General features: G+C 42.8%; 1 protein-coding gene across 5 annotated transcripts in view; it reads right to left on the reverse strand.

Annotated features, from left to right (window-relative positions):
* LOC126175571 (telomeric repeat-binding factor 2-interacting protein 1-like) overlaps positions 1-21,222 on the reverse strand; it is a 200,572-nt gene that overhangs the window by 158,328 nt on the left and 21,022 nt on the right. For 4 of the 5 annotated variants that reach the window (XM_049922456.1, XM_049922440.1, XM_049922431.1 and 1 more), the window contains exons 2-4: positions 18,674-18,831; positions 9,928-10,014; positions 9,738-9,833 (exon numbers count right to left, since the gene is read on the reverse strand). In XM_049922456.1, the coding sequence (XP_049778413.1) occupies positions 9,738-9,833; positions 9,928-10,014; positions 18,674-18,831 (341 nt within the window). The remainder of the gene's footprint in view (positions 1-9,737; positions 9,834-9,927; positions 10,015-18,673; positions 18,832-21,222) is intronic. The other variant, XM_049922465.1, reaches the window with a different exon arrangement.

Below are 21,222 nucleotides of genomic sequence, written 5' to 3' on the forward strand. Positions count from 1 at the left end.
CTTATTAGTCACCTTAATCAGTTAAAAAAGGTCTGCCAGTATTATAAATAGTTTACTACATGAAACACTGAGTGTGAAATTTCTAATTTCTTGGTGTCCATAGGGTAACAAGCTAAACATGAGCAACAGACAGAAAAAGTAATTAGAATTCTTGGTTTAGTGTGGTTTGCACTTAGAAATATCTGTCACTGTGCTAACTTGAAGACAAGAGAACTAGCCCTACTTCATTGTGTCATTTTTCATGAAGTCAGAAAATACATTTATGTTATGTTGCACGGTACCACCAATGTTGATGTTTCCACTCACTAATTTCTCAACCAAATACGAAGTAGTTTACCAGTTGTTGTTGCAGTATGTACTAAACCCTTTCCAAGCAAATCATGAGCAAGTTCCAGAACAATTTGAGAAGTTTTTGTCTCTTCAGAATAATGACTGCCTTAGACTGTGTGCTTACCGGCATAAACACTGAAAAACAGTATAACTAGTTGAGGCTATTATCCTGACTGACAAGAGGTACCATCTATTGGAGAAAGCAATACCTAGTAGCATTCTAACACAAGCCAGCCTGCATCTCATCATTCCCATTAGCCACAGAATGCTGCAGATGTATATATTCGCCAAATCCACTAGAAACAAGCATGTCACAGATGGATATACAATGACAGAAAAAAAGCGCAACACCGAGAAGGAGTTGTGCGACATAAACAAAAGTTTCTAGGCATGTTTCTACATCTGAAAGATGAGGTATAGTCAAATTTCACTAGTCACATGAGAGTTGTGCTAATAGTGCCACTATGAGGATGCAGATCAGATTTCCTTTAAATACAGAATTTATCAGTTGTGAGTATTAGTTATCTTTGAGAGTGGACTTAATGAGTTGATGCTAGTCAAGAATGCCTTTATGGCAACAAAGACATCATTATCAACACATACAGAGTCTGAACGAGGTCATGCAATAGGGCTATGAGGAGCTGAAAGTTCCTTCTGTGATATTGCAGAAATATGTGGGAAGAATGTAGCCACTTTACATGACTGCTAGCAGCAGTGGTCATGAGAATGTATGGTCACAAGACCGGGCTCCAGATGGCCACCTGGCAGTACCGAGAGAGAAGACCTCCTTGTTCAGCGTATGGCTCTAGTGCATCATACTGCATCTGCAGCAGCAATATGAGCAGCAGTTGGCACCACAGAGACACAATGAACAGTTACATATTGGTTACTTCGAGGACAGTTCCCAGCCCGATGCCATATAGGGTGCATTCCACTGACCCCAAACCACAGGCATTTGCAACTTCGGTGCCGTCAAGCAAGAGTTCATTGGAGAGCAGGGTGGAGGTCTCTTGTGTTTTCTGATGAAAACTGGTTTTGCCTCGGTATCAGTGATGGCCGTGTGTCAGTTAGGAGGAGGCCAGCTGAGAGCCTGCAACCAACCTGTCTGCATGCTACACACACTGGACTTTCATATTGAGTTATGGTGTGGGGTGCAATTTTGTATGAAGCAGGGGCACTCTCAGGATTATCCCACACACCCTCACAGCAAATTTGTGCATCAATCAGGTGTTGTGACCTGTTGTGGTGCCATTCATGAATAACATTCCAGGGGGTGTTTTCCAACAGGATAATGTTTACTGTAGTAACCCAACACGCTCTGTAGAGTGTTGATATGTTGCCTTGGCCTGGTCAACCACCAGATCTGTCTCTATTTGAGCACACTTGGGACACCATCTGACAACAACTCTAGCGTCATCCACGAACAGCATAAACAGTCCCTGTATTGAGCCACCAAGTGCAACAGGCGTGGAACTCCCTTCCACACACTGACATCCAGCACCTGGACAACACTATACATGCACATTTGCATGTGTGCATGCATCTTTCTGGAAGTTACACAGGTTATTAATGTAACAGCATTTCACATTTGCAATGGCTTATCTTGAACTTACATTAACCTGTAATCTTGCATTGTTAATCTCTTATGTCTGTTACCTAGACAAATGTACAGCCAATACTTCATTACTCTGCATTAAGTATGTTTTGGTGTTGCGATCCCCCCCCCCCCCCCTCCCCCAGTGTAACTCACTTAAAAGGCTAAATCAGTCATGGAAAACATACAATACTTGATTCTTTAATTGAAACAGATATCTGTAAACCTGGAACTATTCCAATAGGCATACCTGTGATGCAGAATATGACAAAATTTTTAGCTAATTAGATTATTGTTAGGTATAAAAAAAAGTTATAAAAGGAAAATTGAAAAGAACATCCAGCTACACAGAGTTATAGTAATACTTGGCAAATTTGCAAGTAACATTAGAACAATGCACTCTGAACATAGTGCAACACCGGTATGATAAACAGGATATAAGTGTCAGACCCAGAAAAACTGTTGTAGTACTGTTCACAAGAAAACGTGTCCAGGGCACATACTGGAATCTTAAGCTCTTCAACAAAATTCTATCAGTAGACAGATACTGAAGTACCTTAGCATAACCCTGGGTGTGGCACTAATTGGGACCTGTCACATAAATAATATATTTCCCAAGGCAAAAATGTGCTCTCAAGTGCATTAACAGGACTTGTGTAAAACAACTAGGGTCTAAATCCAAAGAGCAAGCATTTAAGGAATTCCAGAATCATTCAGTAATATAATAAATGCGGTAAACATGGGACCTGTTGGGGAAATGATGATTGCTAACATAATAACTTCCAACTGATTCAATAAACATTTCTATATAACCTTGGGGGGGGGGGGGGGGGGGGAGGGGGTAGAAACCAGCAGGAGAGAGAACCACAGTGCCATTCAGGTAATGTAGTCTGATTTCCTAACGGGTCAGATGACTCGAAAATGCAAATTCCTTACATAAGCTCGCTACAGTATTCCAGGTGGAGATATTCACTATCAGAGCATGCCTGGAAGAGAATTTATGTAGGTGTTACAAGGACTGTAGCATCTACTTTCTTTCAGACAGCCAGGTAGTACCGAAATCTCTTTCAGCCTCTGCAACAATCTCTTAGATCATTGCAGTATGCCTTGAAGCCCTTGTGAGGCTGGGGGAAAGCAACAGGGTAAACCTCCTTTGTGTTCACGATCACCGAAGAATTAGTGATAATGGAGAATCTCATAGGCTGGCCAGGGCAGGTGCAACAATTCCATTCGTTGGCCCAGAACCTCTCTTAACCATTACTAAGGTGATGGTACAATCTAAGCTACATAGCTGGATCAGGAGGCAACACATAAAATATTGGACTAAGATCCAAAAACAAGACTATGGCAAGCTAATGAGCAACCATCTTTTAGGAGAAGTTCTGCAATCTTGGGCTTGAGCAGGGTCAGGTTAATCTCATGGTAGGTCTAGTGACTGGCCTTGGAAACTTCAGGAAACATCCTCAAATGATGAGTTTAGAGAAAGGACCCTCTAAGTGCAGATTATGTGGTATGGGGGATGACGCCGCACTAGTCTACCAATGAGAATCACTATAGGCCAAAAGAAACAATAAATTTAGATCATTAATTCCAGAAGAAAGAGATGTTAACAGAGATGTAGCAAAGGGCCTCCTAGTACTCTTGAAAGGTACTGACTGGTTTTTATAGAAATACAGGGAGAGGTACTGCACAATAAATTCAGTTTCAGCGTGAGCAGCAAGAGGCTAAGACCACTGTTGTTTTGTCTCAGTGGATGAATCAAATCAAATCAAACCAAACCAAATTAATATCTGCTCCCAGGTACACCTCACAATCCAATTTACAATTTCAGAATCTCTGTCTGACCTTGATGTAATCCATCTAGAGTCTTCCCTTGCCCCATGCATTTTCCAAGTATACCTCCTCCTCCTCTTCTGATTTTTGAACACTGTATTCACTACTACTGGCTGGATTTTATTGCAGAACTTATAAGTCTTTCTCCTCTCTCATCTCTACTACCACATTCACATTCTCATGAAACTCTTTCTGCCATTCCTTTCTCTATTACCCGTCCTTCATGATTATTAGATTATCATCTACTTTACGATTCAAATTACCTGTTCAGTATCCTCATACACTTCCTCCACCTCTTCATCTTGTATGTGCGACATCAGCAGGTTTGCATCCACATCCACATTTATATCTACACGGTTACTCTGCAAATCACACTTAAGTTCCTGGCAGAGGGTTCACCGAACCACCTTCACACTATTTCTCTCTATTATACCACTCTCAAACAGCACATTCCTGTGCTGATTTCCATGGGCGTACCCAGTGAGGGGTGGTGGTGGGGGGGGGGGGGGGCAGCTGCCCCCCTCTAGAAGATATTCGCAGTTTTTCACTAGTTTACTGTTTTATTTAATAAGAAATGCTGCATATTTTCTCAGATTGTACAAGTGCATTCTTGTATTTAAAATGTTTATTAAAAGCAGTTTTTCACTGGTTTACTGTTTTATTTAATAAGAAGTGCTGTATGTTGTCTCGAGTCCTTGTTTCCTGAGACTAGTATGATATATGTTACAAAATCCTGTTGCATATCGACCTTAATGATATGGGCCTGTAATGTAGTGCATTACTCCTAATGCCTTTTTTGAATATTGGTATGACCCATGCAACTTTCCAGTCTTTGGGTATGGATCTTTTATTGAGCAACTGTTTGTATATAATTGTTAAATATGAAACTACTGCATCAGCATACTCTGAAAGGAACCTAACTGGTATACAATGTGGACCAGAAGACTTGCTTTTATCATGCGATTTAAGTTGCTTCACTTCTACAAGGATATGGCAGCTGTTCATGATTCAAATACTGGAATATTTACCTCGTGTTCTTTGTTGAAGGAATTTTGGAAGACTGTGTTTAGTAAATTTGCTTTAGCAGCACTGTCATTGATTGTATTTGCATTGATATCATGCAGAGAAGGCATTGATTGTGTGTTGCCACTAGCATAATTTATATATGACAAGAATCTCTTTGGATTTTCTGCCAGTTTTCAGGACTAAATGTTGTTATGGAAGCTATTACAAGCATCTTACATTGAAGTTTGTGCTAAATTTCGAGCTTTTGTTTCATTGTTTCTGGAGCAGTGTTCTGTCCTGTTTTGTGTACCATGGGGGATCAGCGTCATCATTTGTTAATTTATCTGGTATAAATCGCGCAACTGCGAATTCAAGCCACATCTGGTTTACACTTACACTGTTAATTTGGAAGGAGTGGAAATTGTCTCTCAGGATGGTGTCAAGTGAATTTTTATGTTCTTTTTTGAACATATTATTTTTTCGTTTATTTTTGGTGGATTTGGGAGTTATGGTAATCAGTCTTGCTACAACAACCCTGTATTCACTAATCCCTGTGTCCATTTTTATGCTCATTATTATCTCAGGATTATTTTTTACTAAGAGGTCACATGTGTTTTCACAACCGTCTACTATTCGAATGGGATCATGAACTAATTGGTCAAAATAATTTTCAATGAACGCATTTAGCACCATTTCAGATGATGTTTCATGTGTACCTCCTGATTTAAGCAGAACTATCTACTTCAATTTTGCTACAATATAAGCTACTTCTAACAGCAACAAACATGCCACTGCCAACTGTATTTAGCCTACTATCCTTTCTGGACACCACTAGGCTTTGCAAAAATTTTGGCTGAAATTATTTCCAGCTTTAGCCAGCTGTTAGTACCTATAACGATACGAGCATCAGTGCTTTCTATTACTACTTGGAGCTCTGATACTTTTCCAACATGGCTACGACAATTTACAACTGTTATAACAACGGTTCCTAGATCTATCTGCTTCCAGCATTTGACCTGCATACTTTGAGACTGAAGCACTTTGTGTGTTTCACCAATAGCCTCTAACTTAAGAAATGCCCAGTCCACGCCACACAGGCCCCACTTCTCACGTAGCCACCCCCTGTGTGTAATGGTCTCCTGACATATTTAGCAGAACCAAAACCACCACCATCTTACGGCGCAAGTTGAGGAATCTGCAGCCTACACTGTCTTAGAACAGTCTGAGCCTCTGATTCAGAAGCTACTCGACTCTGTAACAGAGGTCTGCAATTGGTCCTGTCAACTACATTGCAAATGGTGAGCTCTGCTTTCATCTTGCAAGCAAGACTGGCAGCCTTTACCACTTCATATACCAGCTCAAGTCTAGACAGACTCTTCTCTGATCCAAGGCAACACACATCATTGGTAATGATGTGAGGCACCCCTTCAGTCAGCTGCACACTGTGCTCTTTCATAGCATCTGGAAGGACCTGTTCCACATCTGGAATGACTCCACCAGGTATGCAAATGGAGTGCACTCTGGCTTTCTTCCCCTCCTCGGCAGCCGTGTTCCTAAGGGAACCCATAACATATCTAACATTGGAGCTCTAAACATCAGTAACCCCACCCTCTGAGACTGCCTGAAGCTTGCAGGTTGAGAAGTTTCCTCTGAAACAGGACAAGTGACTGCATCTGGCTGAGGGACACTGTAAGTCACAGACAACACCTGGAACCTGTTTGACAGACTAACTGGGGAGGCCTTATGTTCAGCCAACTGGTAAGTCTTTTGGAGCCTGCTACACCCTGAGGTGACCTCCCACTCGATCACGGGTGAGGAGTCAACCTCTATGTGAACAGTAAGAGGGTTGGCCACTGGTGTGTACTGATCAGCGGACTAGTGGATCATGCTGGATGTCCATTCTTCTCAAGGCTAGTTAACAACAGTGATGCCCCTTGAGTTGCAGACAGGTGCAACGAAAAGCCTGTTACACATATAGCTTTCGGCCTAAGTCTTCTTCAGCAAAGAAAACACACACACATTTGTACAAGCAAGCACATCTCACACACACGACTGCTACCACAGCAGCTCGGACTATAATGCAACTTTCACTTGAATAGTAGTCTGGTGTGGGTCAGGTAAGTGGGAAGGGAAGGGACAGCAGGGTACGTGTGAGGGGAGAGAAGAGTGCTGTCGGGCAGAGTGTGCAGGGACTAGACGCTGCCAGGCACAGCATTGTGAGATAGGGAGGAATGGGGAGGGGGGGTAGGAAAAGGAGAGGAGCAGGGAAGGGGAATGGATAGCAGAGGGCAGCATACAAAGAGAGTAAGGTGATAGAATGAGGGGGCGGAAACAGTTGGGTGGAGGGTGTGGGGACAGTAGGTTGTTGTAGGTTGACGCTGGGATAATTTCAGGAGCAAATGTGAAGTAAAGGATAACTCTCATCTGCACAATTCACAAATGCTGTTAACGGATGGGAGGATCCAGATGACCTGGGCAGTGAAGCAGCCATCAGCCATCACCCATCAGCTGCATTTTGTGCCACAGTGTGGTCTACTATGCTCTTGACCACAGTGTGGCAGTGATTGTTCATCCTGATGGACAGCTGGTTAGTAGTCATACCAATATAAAAGGCTGTGTATTGGTTGCAACAGAGGTGGTATACAACATGGCTGCTTTCACAGGTGGCCTGGATTCTGGTGGGGTATGATAAGCCTGTGACAGGACAGGAGTAGGTTCCTATTCCAGTCCTGTCACAAACTTATCTTAACCTATCAAAGACATGGCCATTTGTGACAACACCAATCCCTCCCCCTTTCCCACCCCACTCCTGATGACAGTCCCATTCTAGTTGGAGCTACCGGCAGTAGCTGTCATATGTGCATAAGGTGAGAATGTGTGGTATTTTCTTTGTTGAAGAAGGCTGTGGCCAAAGCTATAATGTGTAACAGTATTTTCGTTGTGTCTGTCTGCAACTCAACGAGTCATCTTTATGGTAAGTAGCAAGTTATCCTTTTCCTAATATTGTTACCCTTTCATTGATTTTTCAATCTTTTTAACATTGTTACCTCCTCCTTGACAGTCACATTCCAGAGATCAAAATGGGGGACTAGCCCAGAATCTTTTTCCAATAGAGAGATCATCATGATACTTTTTGAATTACAGGCTACATGTCCCAAGGATATACTCATATGCTGTGTGTCTTTAAAGCAGTAGTTTCCACTGACTTCTACATCCTCATACCCCTGACCACTGCCAATTCTTCTACCTTTTAGGGGTAATGTCCCGTCCCATTGTTGACTCCTTATATCGGGAGTGTTTGGCCATCACTGCTGATGATTTTTGTCCAAAATTTAAGCATTAGCTAGATTTGAACCTGGGATCCATAACATTTTGATTACTATTCAAAGATGCTACTGCGAGACCACAGGTCCAGACTGAAACCTAACTGAAATCTCCTAGATGAACAAAAACCAAACAGAGCAAAAATTAGTGTAAAGAAATATCTATGATTGATTCAACAAATTCAAAAGTAAAGTTCTATATATTGATATGATAGAAAATACTGAGAAGTTCTGATCTTATGTTGAATATGGAAACAGAGCATAGTCATCTCTCTGGGTCCTCAGTGACCATACTGGTACTGAAAGGGAAGATGTCAGAAAGAAGTCTGAAATATTAAATTTCTTTTTCAAAACGGTTTTACTGCAGAATATCATACTGTGATTCCTCCTTTCAACCATCTCACAAGCAACTAATTTACAGACATCAAAATAAATGAGCATGGGATAGAAAATTTACTAAAAATGCTCAACAGAGAAATGATCCTATGGGATGTAACACGAAAAACCAGCCCCAAGTATAGACTGCACCACTGCTCCTCAATTACACACTAATTATTGCCCACCATGAGCACACACAACAACAAATGATAAACAAATACATTACTACAAGAGTTGTACTTTGGTTTCTGGAAAAGTTAACCTATATAATGTTTCCTGCTACATGTATCTTGCAGAAAGACCATGACGATACGTCCTGGGTAAAGAATGGAGTTATGTATTCTTGGCGGTAGGTTATTCAATAAGCTCCCATCTAACATGTAGCAAGAAAATGAGAATCCTCATCAATTCAAAAGAAAATTAAAAATGTAGCTCATTAGCCACTCTTTTTACAAATTATCTGAATATTCAGACTGATGGATTGAAAGGTTCTGATAGCTATGTGGAAAGTAGCAATGTACTATAAACAAGACTAAGTAATTCTAGATGTAACATATTTTCTTTGATAAATCTACATTTTCTTCAAAAAATCTTATTGAAATCAAATAAGTACTAAGCTACTAATGGAAAATAAACAGCAGCTGTACAGTAAAACTGAGATTTTTTTCTTTCAAAATATCAGCCTTATTACTAAAGTTACCTGATTCAATTTAGATGGCATAAACATGAATAGCATCAAGCAGTACAGTGACAGTTTACTGTTAATGCAGCCTACATTTTAAGTTTCTATGATGTCTTTGTCTTATGTCAGTATATAGGTTGACTCATTCCACATCCCTCAAGGTTCTCCTCCACAATCGGATCTACAGAGCATTGTAAATGAAAGAATGGAGAGATTTGAGTTCACATGGAGGCTTACCAATGACTGTTCTTCCTGTAGAACACTTGTGAGTGAGACATGAGGAAGGACAAATGAGAGTGGTACACACCATAAGGCAGATTGAGAAATATATAAAAAAAAGTATGTGTATAACCAATTAAACATAGCAGATTATGCACAGCACATGGCAATATTCACTGCTCTGCTTCGTAATTTAATTTGCAGCTTACAAATGGTCCATAGTGCCATTTCCCCTTTTAAAAACCAGTTTGTTCCTTTGCCTGATTATAACTGAATGCTATTTTCTCTGTGGCAGGTGATACTTTTAGTGAGTATCTCATACATTGCAGAAAGAAGGCTAATGAGGTATTACCATAAAATGCAAAAAGCTTACCTTCTATGTGAGCTCATGTTTCTTCTAGAATTCTGAGACTCCACAGTAGTATCAGAATCTGAGTGCCTATCAGTATTAGCTGAGTCATTTTCATCCCTGAAAAATTGGAGCACCTACAGTGGTAGAGAAGTTTCATTCCACATTCAAAATGTCCTAGGAATATACACATGTTATTAGCAACAAGTATTACCTTTCTGCAGGTGTTGGCCAGTGAGACTGCCTCAGGAGCACCTTCATAGCATTGAAGTTGTCAGAATAACTGGAAGGACCACCTAACCTTCAGGCAAAACCAGGAGATGAAAAGAGCACATGATTTAAATACCTTGCTATTAAGTAAAATATTAAAGTCAGAATAATGAAAGAACAACTGAGAATATTTCTAAAAATAATTTTTTCCATTTAACAATCAAAAGCAAATGTTTAATGACAGAAATTGACTAAGTTTAAAGACAGCGCAGAAAAGGATCACTGCCACGAAAAGTTCTGAGAACATTACAACGATAGTGACAAGGGCAGATTTTGTCTCTTTATACTTTGGTATCCAGCAACTATAAAATATGCAGGAAGATTTATTTTTCTTTCCCTTTACTAGGTGGTGCTCCAGATTATACATTTGCAACACAAGATAATTTAAGGACTGAGGAACTAAATATTTACACACTACTAATTCTGCTGACTCAGCCCTGATTTAACAAATGGAACATACAGAATATTTGTAAGAAAATATATACAGAGATCAGAGATGTGGTGGGGACAGGGCAGGGCAGTCAGGTGGAGTTCAGAAGTTAGGTGTGAGGTTCTGGGGGTGGAGGGGTGGGGGGGTGGGGGTGGGAGTGGATATGGAGAGAAGTGAAGAGGCTGTGGGTGCACCGGTGGAACAGAAGGCTGTGTAATGCTGGAGTGGGAAAATAGATGGAGATAGATGGGTGAAAGACAGTGACTAATGAAGATTCAGGGCAGGGGGCAGGGTTATGAAAAAGTAGGACATATAGCAGGGAGAATTTCCCCCTGTGCACTTCAGGAAAGCTGGTTTTGGTAGGAAACATGCAGCTGGCATAAGCTGAGAAGCAGTCACTGAATTGAAGAAAGCTTTGTTGGGCAGCATTTTCAGCCAAAGGGTGGTCCAGCTGTCTCTTGGAAAGTTTGTTGGATTGCCATTCATGCAGACAGACACCTTGTTGGTTGTCATACTCATGTAGAATGCAGCACAGTGGTTGCAGCTTAGGTTGCAGATCACATGACTGCTTTCACAGATAGCACTACCTTTGATGGGATCTGTGATGCTTGTGACTGGACTGAAGGAGGTGGTGGTGGTGGTGGTGGTGGTGGTGGGAGGACTTATGGGACAGGTCTTGCATCTAGGTCTATTCCAGAGATATGAGCTGTGAGGCAAGAGGTGGGAGCAAGTGTGGAGTAGGTACGAATGGTAGGTGGTGGGATACCACTGTGGGAAGGTTAGTAATAGGATATTCCTCATTTCAGGGCACAATGAGAGGTAGTCGAAACCCTGGCGGAGAATGTGATTGAGTTGCTCAGTCCTGGGTGGTACTGACTTACAAGGGGAATGCTTCTTTGTGGTTGGACAGTGGGACTTCAGGAGGTGGTGGGTGACTGGAGAGATAAGGCACGGAAGATCTGTTTTTCATCCAATGTTGGGAGAGTAATTTGGGTCTGTGAAGGCTTCAGTGAGACCCTTGGTATATTTGGAGAGGGACTGCTTAGTACTACAGATGCAATAGCCACCAGTGGCTAAGCTGTATAAAAGGAACTTCTTGTTATGGAATGGGTGGCAGCTGTCAAATTGTTATTCTGGTCTGAGCACCCAGAGTTGATAGTTGTGTGTGCATGAGGTGTGCTTGCTTGTGTGAATGAATGGTGTGTGTTTCTCCTGACAAAGGTGTGGCCGAAAGTTCCTTTGTTTGTTTTTATGAAATTTAACTCTGTTTGTGCAATTTGATGCAGCTGTGAAGCGTAATTATTTGCTGTAGTTGACATTAATAGTCATGTGTGATGGAATTCTTGGATGTTTTTGTTATGCCGGAGCCAAGGTAGCCCCTGAGGGCTGGCAACCCATATTACACCACAGAGGACGGCGTTGTCTATGTCAAAGGTGTACCAAAAGCACCAGGGTAAAACTGGCTATTTACTTACAAGATAATGGAAACAGACATTCCAAGCACTACTTCTTGCAGGGGGAGCTTGAGCCACGGCATGCAGGAAGTATCATTACACCAAAACCTGATTGGCTGGAGACGGTTATTTAGGGGCTAGAACCAGTCCCAAAGCTGAGTTCACTCCGGATGCCAACCTTGTGTACTCCAACTGCTGAAGATTCCATCTTCGTCTCTGAATTGGACTCTTACTAGTGTGTGTGTGTATGTGTGTGTGTGTGTGTGTGTGTGTGTGTGTGTGTGTGTGTTACCATGAACCTTTGTGGAAAATTAGAAGTGAACTTTTGTTTGCCTCAATTAGGAGACTTATACTGGCTTCGTTATTGTTACCTTTTTGTTTTGTTATTCAGTCATCAACCTTGTGAACTTACCTCAATAAAAGTTGTGTTTGTGAAAAATTGCGAATTGTCAGTCACAACACAAGTGGCGACGAGTTGGTGCCTGCGTGTATATTCTCATGGCAGAAGTTGTACTTCAGCAGCTGGTCCAAAGTGTGCATGACTTACTACAAGGTTTTCAACAGTTTTGCAAGAAATCTAAGGATACACAGGAACGTTTATTTACAGAACTTTTGCAGAACTGCCTGGTTCCGCTGCCCCCGGTGTTTCCTGCTTTCAAATAAGAAGAAGGGGAAACATACGAGAAGCGGCTCCAGCAGCATTTTCAAATCCACCAGGTTGTCTAAGAGGCTGCTCTTCGTACCTACTTCTTGTCCTGGAACCAGTACAAAGTGTATGTTCTCTTGACAAAACTCCAATCTCGACCTCCGGATTCTTTGACTTTCTCCCAGATTTGTGAGATTCTAGCTGCTTACTACCGATGATGGTTCCACATGTTAGCTGCCCATGTCAAATTTTACCAGTGTCGCAAGAAGGCTGGCCAATCCTATTGACAGTGGGCAATGGAACTGCAAGGTCTCAGCTAGAAATGTCACTTCAACACACGAGTCTCCAAAGAATCCTACACAGACGAGATGGCCCGCGACCACCTCATCCAGGCCGCTCCTGATGCGGCTTTCCGGCACAACGCCCTCAGACCTGACGATCCTACTCTGAACCAGATCATTGATCTAGCATTCAAGTATGAAGTCTCTACGGGGGCCGACAAGTGTTTGGAGCCCTGCACGGAAGTGGCGGCCCTCCGCGACCACGACGCCTCAGAGCCCATAGCATCGGCGGTGGATGTCGAAAACGTTGGCGCTGTCCGTTCCGTTGACTGGCACCGACCATCCTGTTCTGCACAGCGTCAACAGGGCAGCCGCCCTGTCCAGGAATTCACACCCTCGGACGGCACCGCGGGTCTGGCACAGACCGTCGGTGCATGGAGGCCCCCCGTGCCCTCGCCAGCACCACCAACCCAGTTTGACTGCCGACCTGCCCGGGATGCTTTAAGAACCATGCATGAGAAGACTGCCCTGACAGGTGGGCATATTGTGCAGTGTGTACCCGTAACGGACATGTCAGTTCAGTCTGTCGATCTCAGCAGCTCCCTCCTCATCCAGCCAAGGACCGTTGGGGGCCTATACCCATGGATATTAACCAGCTGTAGTCTCGGGATCATCCAAGCTGATGATCGACGTTCAGGTCAACGGTAGGCCGCTGCAGATGCAGGTGAATACCGGTGCAGTGTTCTCACTGATCAACTATTCCTCTTATGTGAAGATTGCCCCCCCCCCCCCCCCCGATGCCCACACCTCCTTACTTATAATAAACAAGCGATCACCCTCTTGGGTCAGTTAACGGCTTCCATCTCGTATAAATCGGTTTGCCGGGAAGTTACCTTCCTCGTGGTCAACAATGTGGCCATGGCAGATCTCTTTGGGTTGGATGCCTTCCGGGCCTTTGGCTTCGCCATCGACGACATTGTTCATCTGGTGTCTTCCCACATTCTGTTTCCAGCAGTCAATACCTTATGCACGGAATTCCAGGACCTCTTCTCACTGGGCATCGGCTGTGCTCAAGATTTTCATGTGTCACTCCAGCTGAAACCACCTGCCTGCCCGAAGTACTTCCAGGCCCGGCAGGTTCCCCATGCCCTTCAGCAGTCTCTTCAACAAGAAATGGACTGTCTCACCATGGAGGGATTCGTCACTCCGGTCTATTACAGTTCGTGGGCCACACCGTTGGTCGTCCTCAAGAGAAAAGATGGGCGTCTTTGAGTTTGTGGCGACTTCACGGCTACGCTTAACCCTCAGCTACAGGTTGAAGACTATCCCCTCCTGTGCCTCAAGGACCTGTGCTCCAAGCTCACAGGGGGACAATTTTTTTCAAAGATTGGTCTTGCCGAGGTTTACCTCCAAATACCTTCAACTCAGTTGGCCGTCGTCAACACACCATTTGAGCTGTTCCGGTTGAACCCCCTCGTGTATGGCATCGTTAGTGCACCGGCCATCTTTCAGGGTTACTTGGAACAGCTCTTGCGGGAATGCCACATTGTATAAACTACCTCAATGACATCATCATCATCGGTCGTACCGCGGATGAACATCTCAGTCATCTGCGACAATTGTTCCTGCGCCTGCAGACAGAGGGTCTAAAATGCAACCTTGTTAAATGCTCCTTTTTCCAACTGGCTATCTCCTACCTGGGTCACATCATTTCCCGTGATGGCGTATCACCTACCTCCTCCCACATCGTCGCTATAACGGCCCTTCCTCATCCGCGCGACGTCCACCAATTGCGGTCTTTCCTGGGTAAAATTACTTACTATAGGAAGTTCATTCCCTCCGCCGCCCACATTGCGGTGCCCCTCCATCACCTATACTGAAAGAACGTGCCTTTTCATTGGTCCCCAATTTGTGAATCGGCTTTCCAAACCTTAAAGCAAAGGTTGCACTCTGTGGTGTGTTTCATGCCATATAACCCCACTCTTCCTGTCCTTTTGGCTACGGACGCCTCAGACTATGGTGTTGCGGTTGTCCTTTCGCACCGTCTACCGGATGAATCGGAACACCCGGTGGCGTACATATCTAAATCCCTTACACATGCCCAATGCAAATATTCCCAAATTGAGAAGGAAGCCCTAGCCATTGTGTTTGCCTGTACCAAATTTCTCCCGTACCTTTACGGTACGCCTTTTTGCTTCATCACTGACCATAAGCCCCTTGTGGCCCTATTTTCCCCTTCAGCCCAGTTACCCACAAAAACTTCCCACCGCCTGCAGCTATGGGCTCTATTCCTTCACGTTTTAGGTACACCATCCATTTCCGGCCCACCTCCCACCATGCCAATGCCGATGCCTCGTCTCGGCTCCCCTCCAACCAGGATTCAGCATTCTATTCGTCAGACCTCCTAATTTTTCAGGTCGATGACGAGATACAGGATGTGTTAGCTGCATTCCCAGTCACAGCTGAGAGTGTGACCACAGTGATGACCGCAGATCCGCTTCTGCAACCGGTGCGCCGCTATGTTCTCCGTGGCTGGCCGACGCTTCAGCCCAGGCTGACCTCCGAGCCTTCTTCTAACATTTGCCATCAAATGGTGGTCGTTAACGGGGTGCTCCTCCACGCGGAAAATTATGCCAATCCACGAGTCATTGTACCAACTTCCCTGCGGTCCCAGATTCTCCACGTCTTACACCAAGGTCACTGGGGTATTGCCCGGACGAAAATCTTCGCACGTCACCATGTCTTCTGGGTAGGCATGACAGTGGACGTGGAGCGCATGGTCGGGGGTTGTCAGCAGTGTACCCAGGTCCTTCCCACACTGCGCCGGTCCTTCCAATCCTGGCCGGCCGCTTCCCTCCCGTCAGAACACATCCATGAGGATTTTGTGGGACCCTTCCTCGGCGTTTATTGGTTACTCGTCACGGATGCCTACTCCGACTTCCCTTTCATTATCTGATGCTCCTCTATCACCACAGAGAATACCATCATGACCCTGTGAAAAATATTTTCCATTGAAGGCCTTCCCGTCACCTCGGTATCAGACAACAGCCCGCAATGTCGCAGTCAAGAGTTCGTGAAATTCTGCCACGATAATGGCATCCACCATGTCTTTACCCCTCCTTTCCATCCCCAATCCAATGGAGAGGCAGAGCACTTTGTTCGCACTTTTAAAACTCAGATGAAGACGTACACAGAGGACCTTTCTCCCGAAGAAGCTCTTACATTATTTCTCAGTACCTACAGGGCCACACCGGTGGGTGACAATGAGACCAGCTGAACTGCTCCATGGTCACCAACCTCAGACCCTACTTCATCTCCTCCTGCTGCAGGTTGGACCTCATGCCCTGGCCAGTGCTTTCCGATATTCATCTGGCTCCAAGGTGTGGGCTCGCGGTTTCGGGCCCCGGCCCAGATGGCTTAGCGGGTCGTTATCTGGCCCCGTGGTTGACAACTGTTCGACGTATGCCTGGACGACAGGGTGGTTTCACGTCACCGCAACCAACTGCATCTTTGTTTCCTCGAGCAGCCACAGCCCCAAACACTGGCTCCTCTCTCTCTCTCTCCCATTGCCGGCCCCTTCCTTGGGGCCTACGTTGATGCCCTCTCAACAGTTGGTGGATTATCTTCCCAGCAATAACCAGCAGACGCTGTCTGCTAGCCCCACACCTCCGCATACTTGGGACTCAGGGCATTTCCAGGACCTTCCCCTGAACCCATTTTCCGGCCCCTCTCCAGCGCCACGTCGGTTGTACGACGCAGACGTCCCCGTGCCACTTGCCCAACCCAACATCGACTCACAATCGCCACTGCTTTGGCGTTCCAGCCACCTCTCGTGTAAGGCAGTGCCCTACTCTCCGGTGGCCGAGTTCCACCGCCTCCTTCACGAGGACTTAGCTACAGATCAGCCTACAGCACCGGGCTATATTGGTACTCTCTCCCCCGCGGTCACCCATGCCGCACCAGCTTTTCCAAGGGGGGAGGGGTATTATGCCAGAGCCAAGGCAGCCCCTGAGGACTGGCAACACATATTACACTACAGATGACGGCGTTGTCTATGTCCAAGGTGTACCAAAAGCACCAGGGTAAACATCGGCTATTTACGTGTAAGATAATGGAAACAGACATTCCGAGAACTACTTCTTGCACAGGGAGCTCGAGCCACAGCATGCTGGAAGTATCACTATGCCAAAACCTGATTGGCTGGAGACAGCTGTTTAGGGGCTAGAACCAGCCTCGAAGTTGAGTTCACTCCAGATGCCGACCTTGTGTACTTTGACCATTGAAGATTCCATCTTCATCTCTGAATTGGACTCTTACTAGTGTGTGTGTGTGTGTGTGTGTGTGTGTGTGTGTGTGTGTGTGTGTGTGTGTGTTAGTATGAAACTTTTTGGAAAATTAGAAGTGAACTTTTGTTTGCCTCAATTAGGAGACTTTTACTGGCACTGTTATTGTTACCTATTTCGTTTTGTTGTTCAGCCTTGTGAACTTATCTCAATAAAAGTTGTGAATTGTCAGGCATAATAGTTTTCAAAGAGGTCTGAACTTTAGTTTATGTAACAATTGACAGTGGGAAACTGTACTTCCAGACTTTGAGAGTTTGTTGTTAAGTTTTGTAAATAAATGTGCACTTAAATGAACTTTGCTTTCACATGATTCTGTATTTGATTTTTTTTTTAAGAAAAAGAAACTGCATTTATGTGAATGTTATTCAATAAACATTTATTTGGTTTAAATTATAATCCTCTGTTTTCATTAACATCATTAATCCTATCGGATTTATCCAGTCATTTCACATTTTATATATTATCGACTAACAGTTTGAGATGGACAAGGACAAGGTTGGCTTTGCTGAAGGAAGTACTCTGGCAATTACATGATGTGGTTTAGAGGAAACACACAAAACCAAACCAGGACAGCTGGAGAGAGATTTAAGCATTTACTGTTGAATATTAGTCCAGTCTCTTATGTATCACAGCAATTTTCTTCATTTATACAGAAAATCATCGCATACATGGAACTATAACCAACAGAACACAGACAACAATATTAGTAAAAGGACAGATTGCTACTCACCATAAAGACGACATGCCGAGTTGCAGACACACACAACAAAAATACTGTTACATATTTAGCTTTCGGTCAAAGCTGTCTTTAAAAAAGAAAGATAAAAACCACACACACACACACAAGCACAGTAGAACACCAGCAGCACACATAACCGCCATGTCTGGCAGCTCGGACACGAATGCAAGTGACATGTTGAGTGGTAATCTGGAGTGGGGCAGGGAAGCGGGTAGGATAGAAGGATGCAGATGGGGAGAGAGAAGAGCACTGTCTGGTGGAGCAAGCAGGGACTAAATGGAGGCATGAGAAGACTGTCAAGCACAGTGATTAGGAGACTTTAGTTCAATGAATATAGGAAAAATTTTAGTCGTAATTTCTATAGATGAATGCACATAAACACAATTTGACATAAATACAATGTAAGTAGCAATCATTCTTCTTGAACAATATCTGGTTTACCTATCTTCTTTTTGGTGTTTGTACCAGACAAGTACTTTGCTTGTGTTTATTCTAAATTTTCTACTTGGCTCCAATATCTAAGTCTACGATTAATTTCCACACTAACCTAATTTTAACATCACACCTCACACATTATGGACTTTAGTTGCTGTAAAAAGGCTATATCATTTTACAAAAATGCATTATATAATTTCTCTAATCTTGTACTGAAAATAAATCATATATTAAGTGCTTAGTGATATCCAAAACTGCTCACCATAAAGTGTGTATTATCATATAACAAACAGAAATGACTTATTGTCATCGGACATGTAGCTAAAAAATACGCATGCTCCAAGATAAAGCTCCGTTTCTACCTGTACTGATTTATATCCAAAATCCTATTGGCTATACAGCAGTCCTTGATGAATTCAGTGGAGAAAACTGCTTCATTTTGTAACAACAGCAAATTTTCAGGAGATGATAGGCAAATGCCATATGGTCCTCTTAAAGAAGCTACGCAACCACCACCATGCTGGCAACAAAGAAAACACTACAATTAATAATAAAAGAAAAATTTATTCATGATTTGTTCATATGCATAAGTACAAGATTTGTCTCTGCAGTTTCTTTTAATACAAACTGTTAAAAAAACTACATGCACATTGGTGTCCTCAAGGGAAGGGGGTGGAGGGGGGGAGGAGTAAGCAACCCCCTCCCCTCCGATGGAGTACAAAATCATTTTTCTTCATAACAAAATTCTCATACACTCCTAGAAGTGCTTTCTCGTGATTCCATTAAACCTTCCATTTAGTCAACTGTAGTACTATGTGGCTGACCACAGTAATTCAATATTATGTCTTTAGCAAACTCCTGTATAATGGCAATTTTAAAGTCTTACTCCTTCCCTCACCACAGATACATCTTGGAAGACACCCATGTACATGCAGTGAATGAAATAAACATAGAAATAGAAATATAACCTAACCAAGCACATCTACTGTAAGAAATTAAATATAAAAATAAGATTACTATTGTTTCTACCTTTCCTCACAATGCTCATCATGATCCACTTGCAAGTAACCTGCTCACAAACCACTGCCTGATCTAGGCTAACACACAAAATACCTCGGCCAAGAGCAGCTGTGAAAACCTGACTATTCCATGTGTCCCTAGACTGCTTCATATTTATTATTAATTTGCTGAAGTGTTCATTCCATACTGTAAGATTAGATTCTCTAATAATTCATATAAGTAATATAAGTAATAACTAATATATATTTTCAAATAGCAAAGTCACAACTACCATGACCATACTATAACTGAAACTACAAGTTTCCGACACACTGTTCTTGAAGTACACTTTAGTGATCAGCTATTACTGAACTCCTCAGATCCTTCATACGACACTCATGCTACTAGTTACTGTCTGTACAAAACCAATGACCTTTTGTTATGAAATCATGACAGAGTCAGTTTACTAACAGCCTAAATTTCACACTGTATTCAATAGTTTGCTATGCTCACCAAAATACCACACAGTTCACTGGTTAGTACTCATTTGATATCTTCAAGTGATTTCTGTGTAATACACTTGCATTATTATAATACGTAGCAATAAAGGCAAGTTTAACTTCATCAACATAAATTCTGAGAAATGTCATCCAAATTGGACATCAGTACACATTTACAATTCATACTGTCTGCAATCACATTGTTCCTCACCATAACACATTTTTTTCAGAATATTAATAAATCTCAATACTTTAGCCTGCACACTACACATCTTCTAACTCTAGAATAGAAGAACATACTCTCCTCTAATTAGCACATCCCAGTTAAGACTAAAGACAGTTGTTTCTGTTTCTCATATAACTCCGTAAATCCCCTACCTGACGAATCACAAGACATACAAAATTTATGTCTATAGCCAAAATATATTCTCAAAAATGTTACCTGAAATTCAGTCTTTCAACTGTATTTATACTTGTCTTAAGGACAAGTGCAGAGGTGTAAGTACTGCCTGTTTTTATGTTATAGCTTCCACTCAGTCTGTGAGATCCACTCCACTAATGTACAATCTTCTGCACATGCTCTGACACTTTTAATCACTCATAAATTCAAGATTCAGTCTCCAAGTACACTTCTCACTCACTTGATACGGATTTTAATAGCATATGTCCTGCATACTGTTACCTTCACAGTAAATTTTAAGTTACAAGTACATTTTTGCAACTCAGACACTATTAAAAATACCAATTTGAAATTGAAATGGTAAAACAATATTTCTATATAACATCGTTGTATAAAGTTTCATCAAACTTGGTTAATTGTAGTAAAATCATAGGTTGGTATGTAATTTAGTATCTGACACATGCATAGTGTGGGTACAGACCACATGGGATCTCCTCATACAGCATATATACCCACTGGCCATACATCTTTACCTCCAGATCATTTGTTTGACAATCTCAAACTAGAACCGAAAAATGTCAGGATCAATATTATTATCTCTATTTGACTAACAAAAGCAAGAGCACGGCATTAATGAATAAAACTTACAGTACCGATACTCTTCAGTGGAAATCAGTTAGAATAATTAATGACTTGAAAACAAATGATTTTACAGAGAGTTTACAAAAGATCACCTGGGACAAAATTTATAATGAACCAAATGCTAACATACAATTTAATCTACACTATGTGATCAAAAGTATCCAGACACTTCCAAAAACATATGTTTTTCATATTAGGTACAGTGTCCTGCCACCGAATGCCATGTACTCCATATCAGCGACCTCATTAGTCATTAGCATAGTTAGAGAGCAGAATGGGGCACTCCACGGAACTAACGGACGTCGAATGTGGTCAGGTGATTGGGTGTCACTTGTGTCATGTGTCTGTTAGCAAGATTTCCACACTCCTA

Source organism: Schistocerca cancellata, chromosome 1, assembly GCF_023864275.1.
Source record: "Schistocerca cancellata isolate TAMUIC-IGC-003103 chromosome 1, iqSchCanc2.1, whole genome shotgun sequence".
Taxonomy (NCBI): domain Eukaryota; kingdom Metazoa; phylum Arthropoda; class Insecta; order Orthoptera; family Acrididae; genus Schistocerca; species Schistocerca cancellata.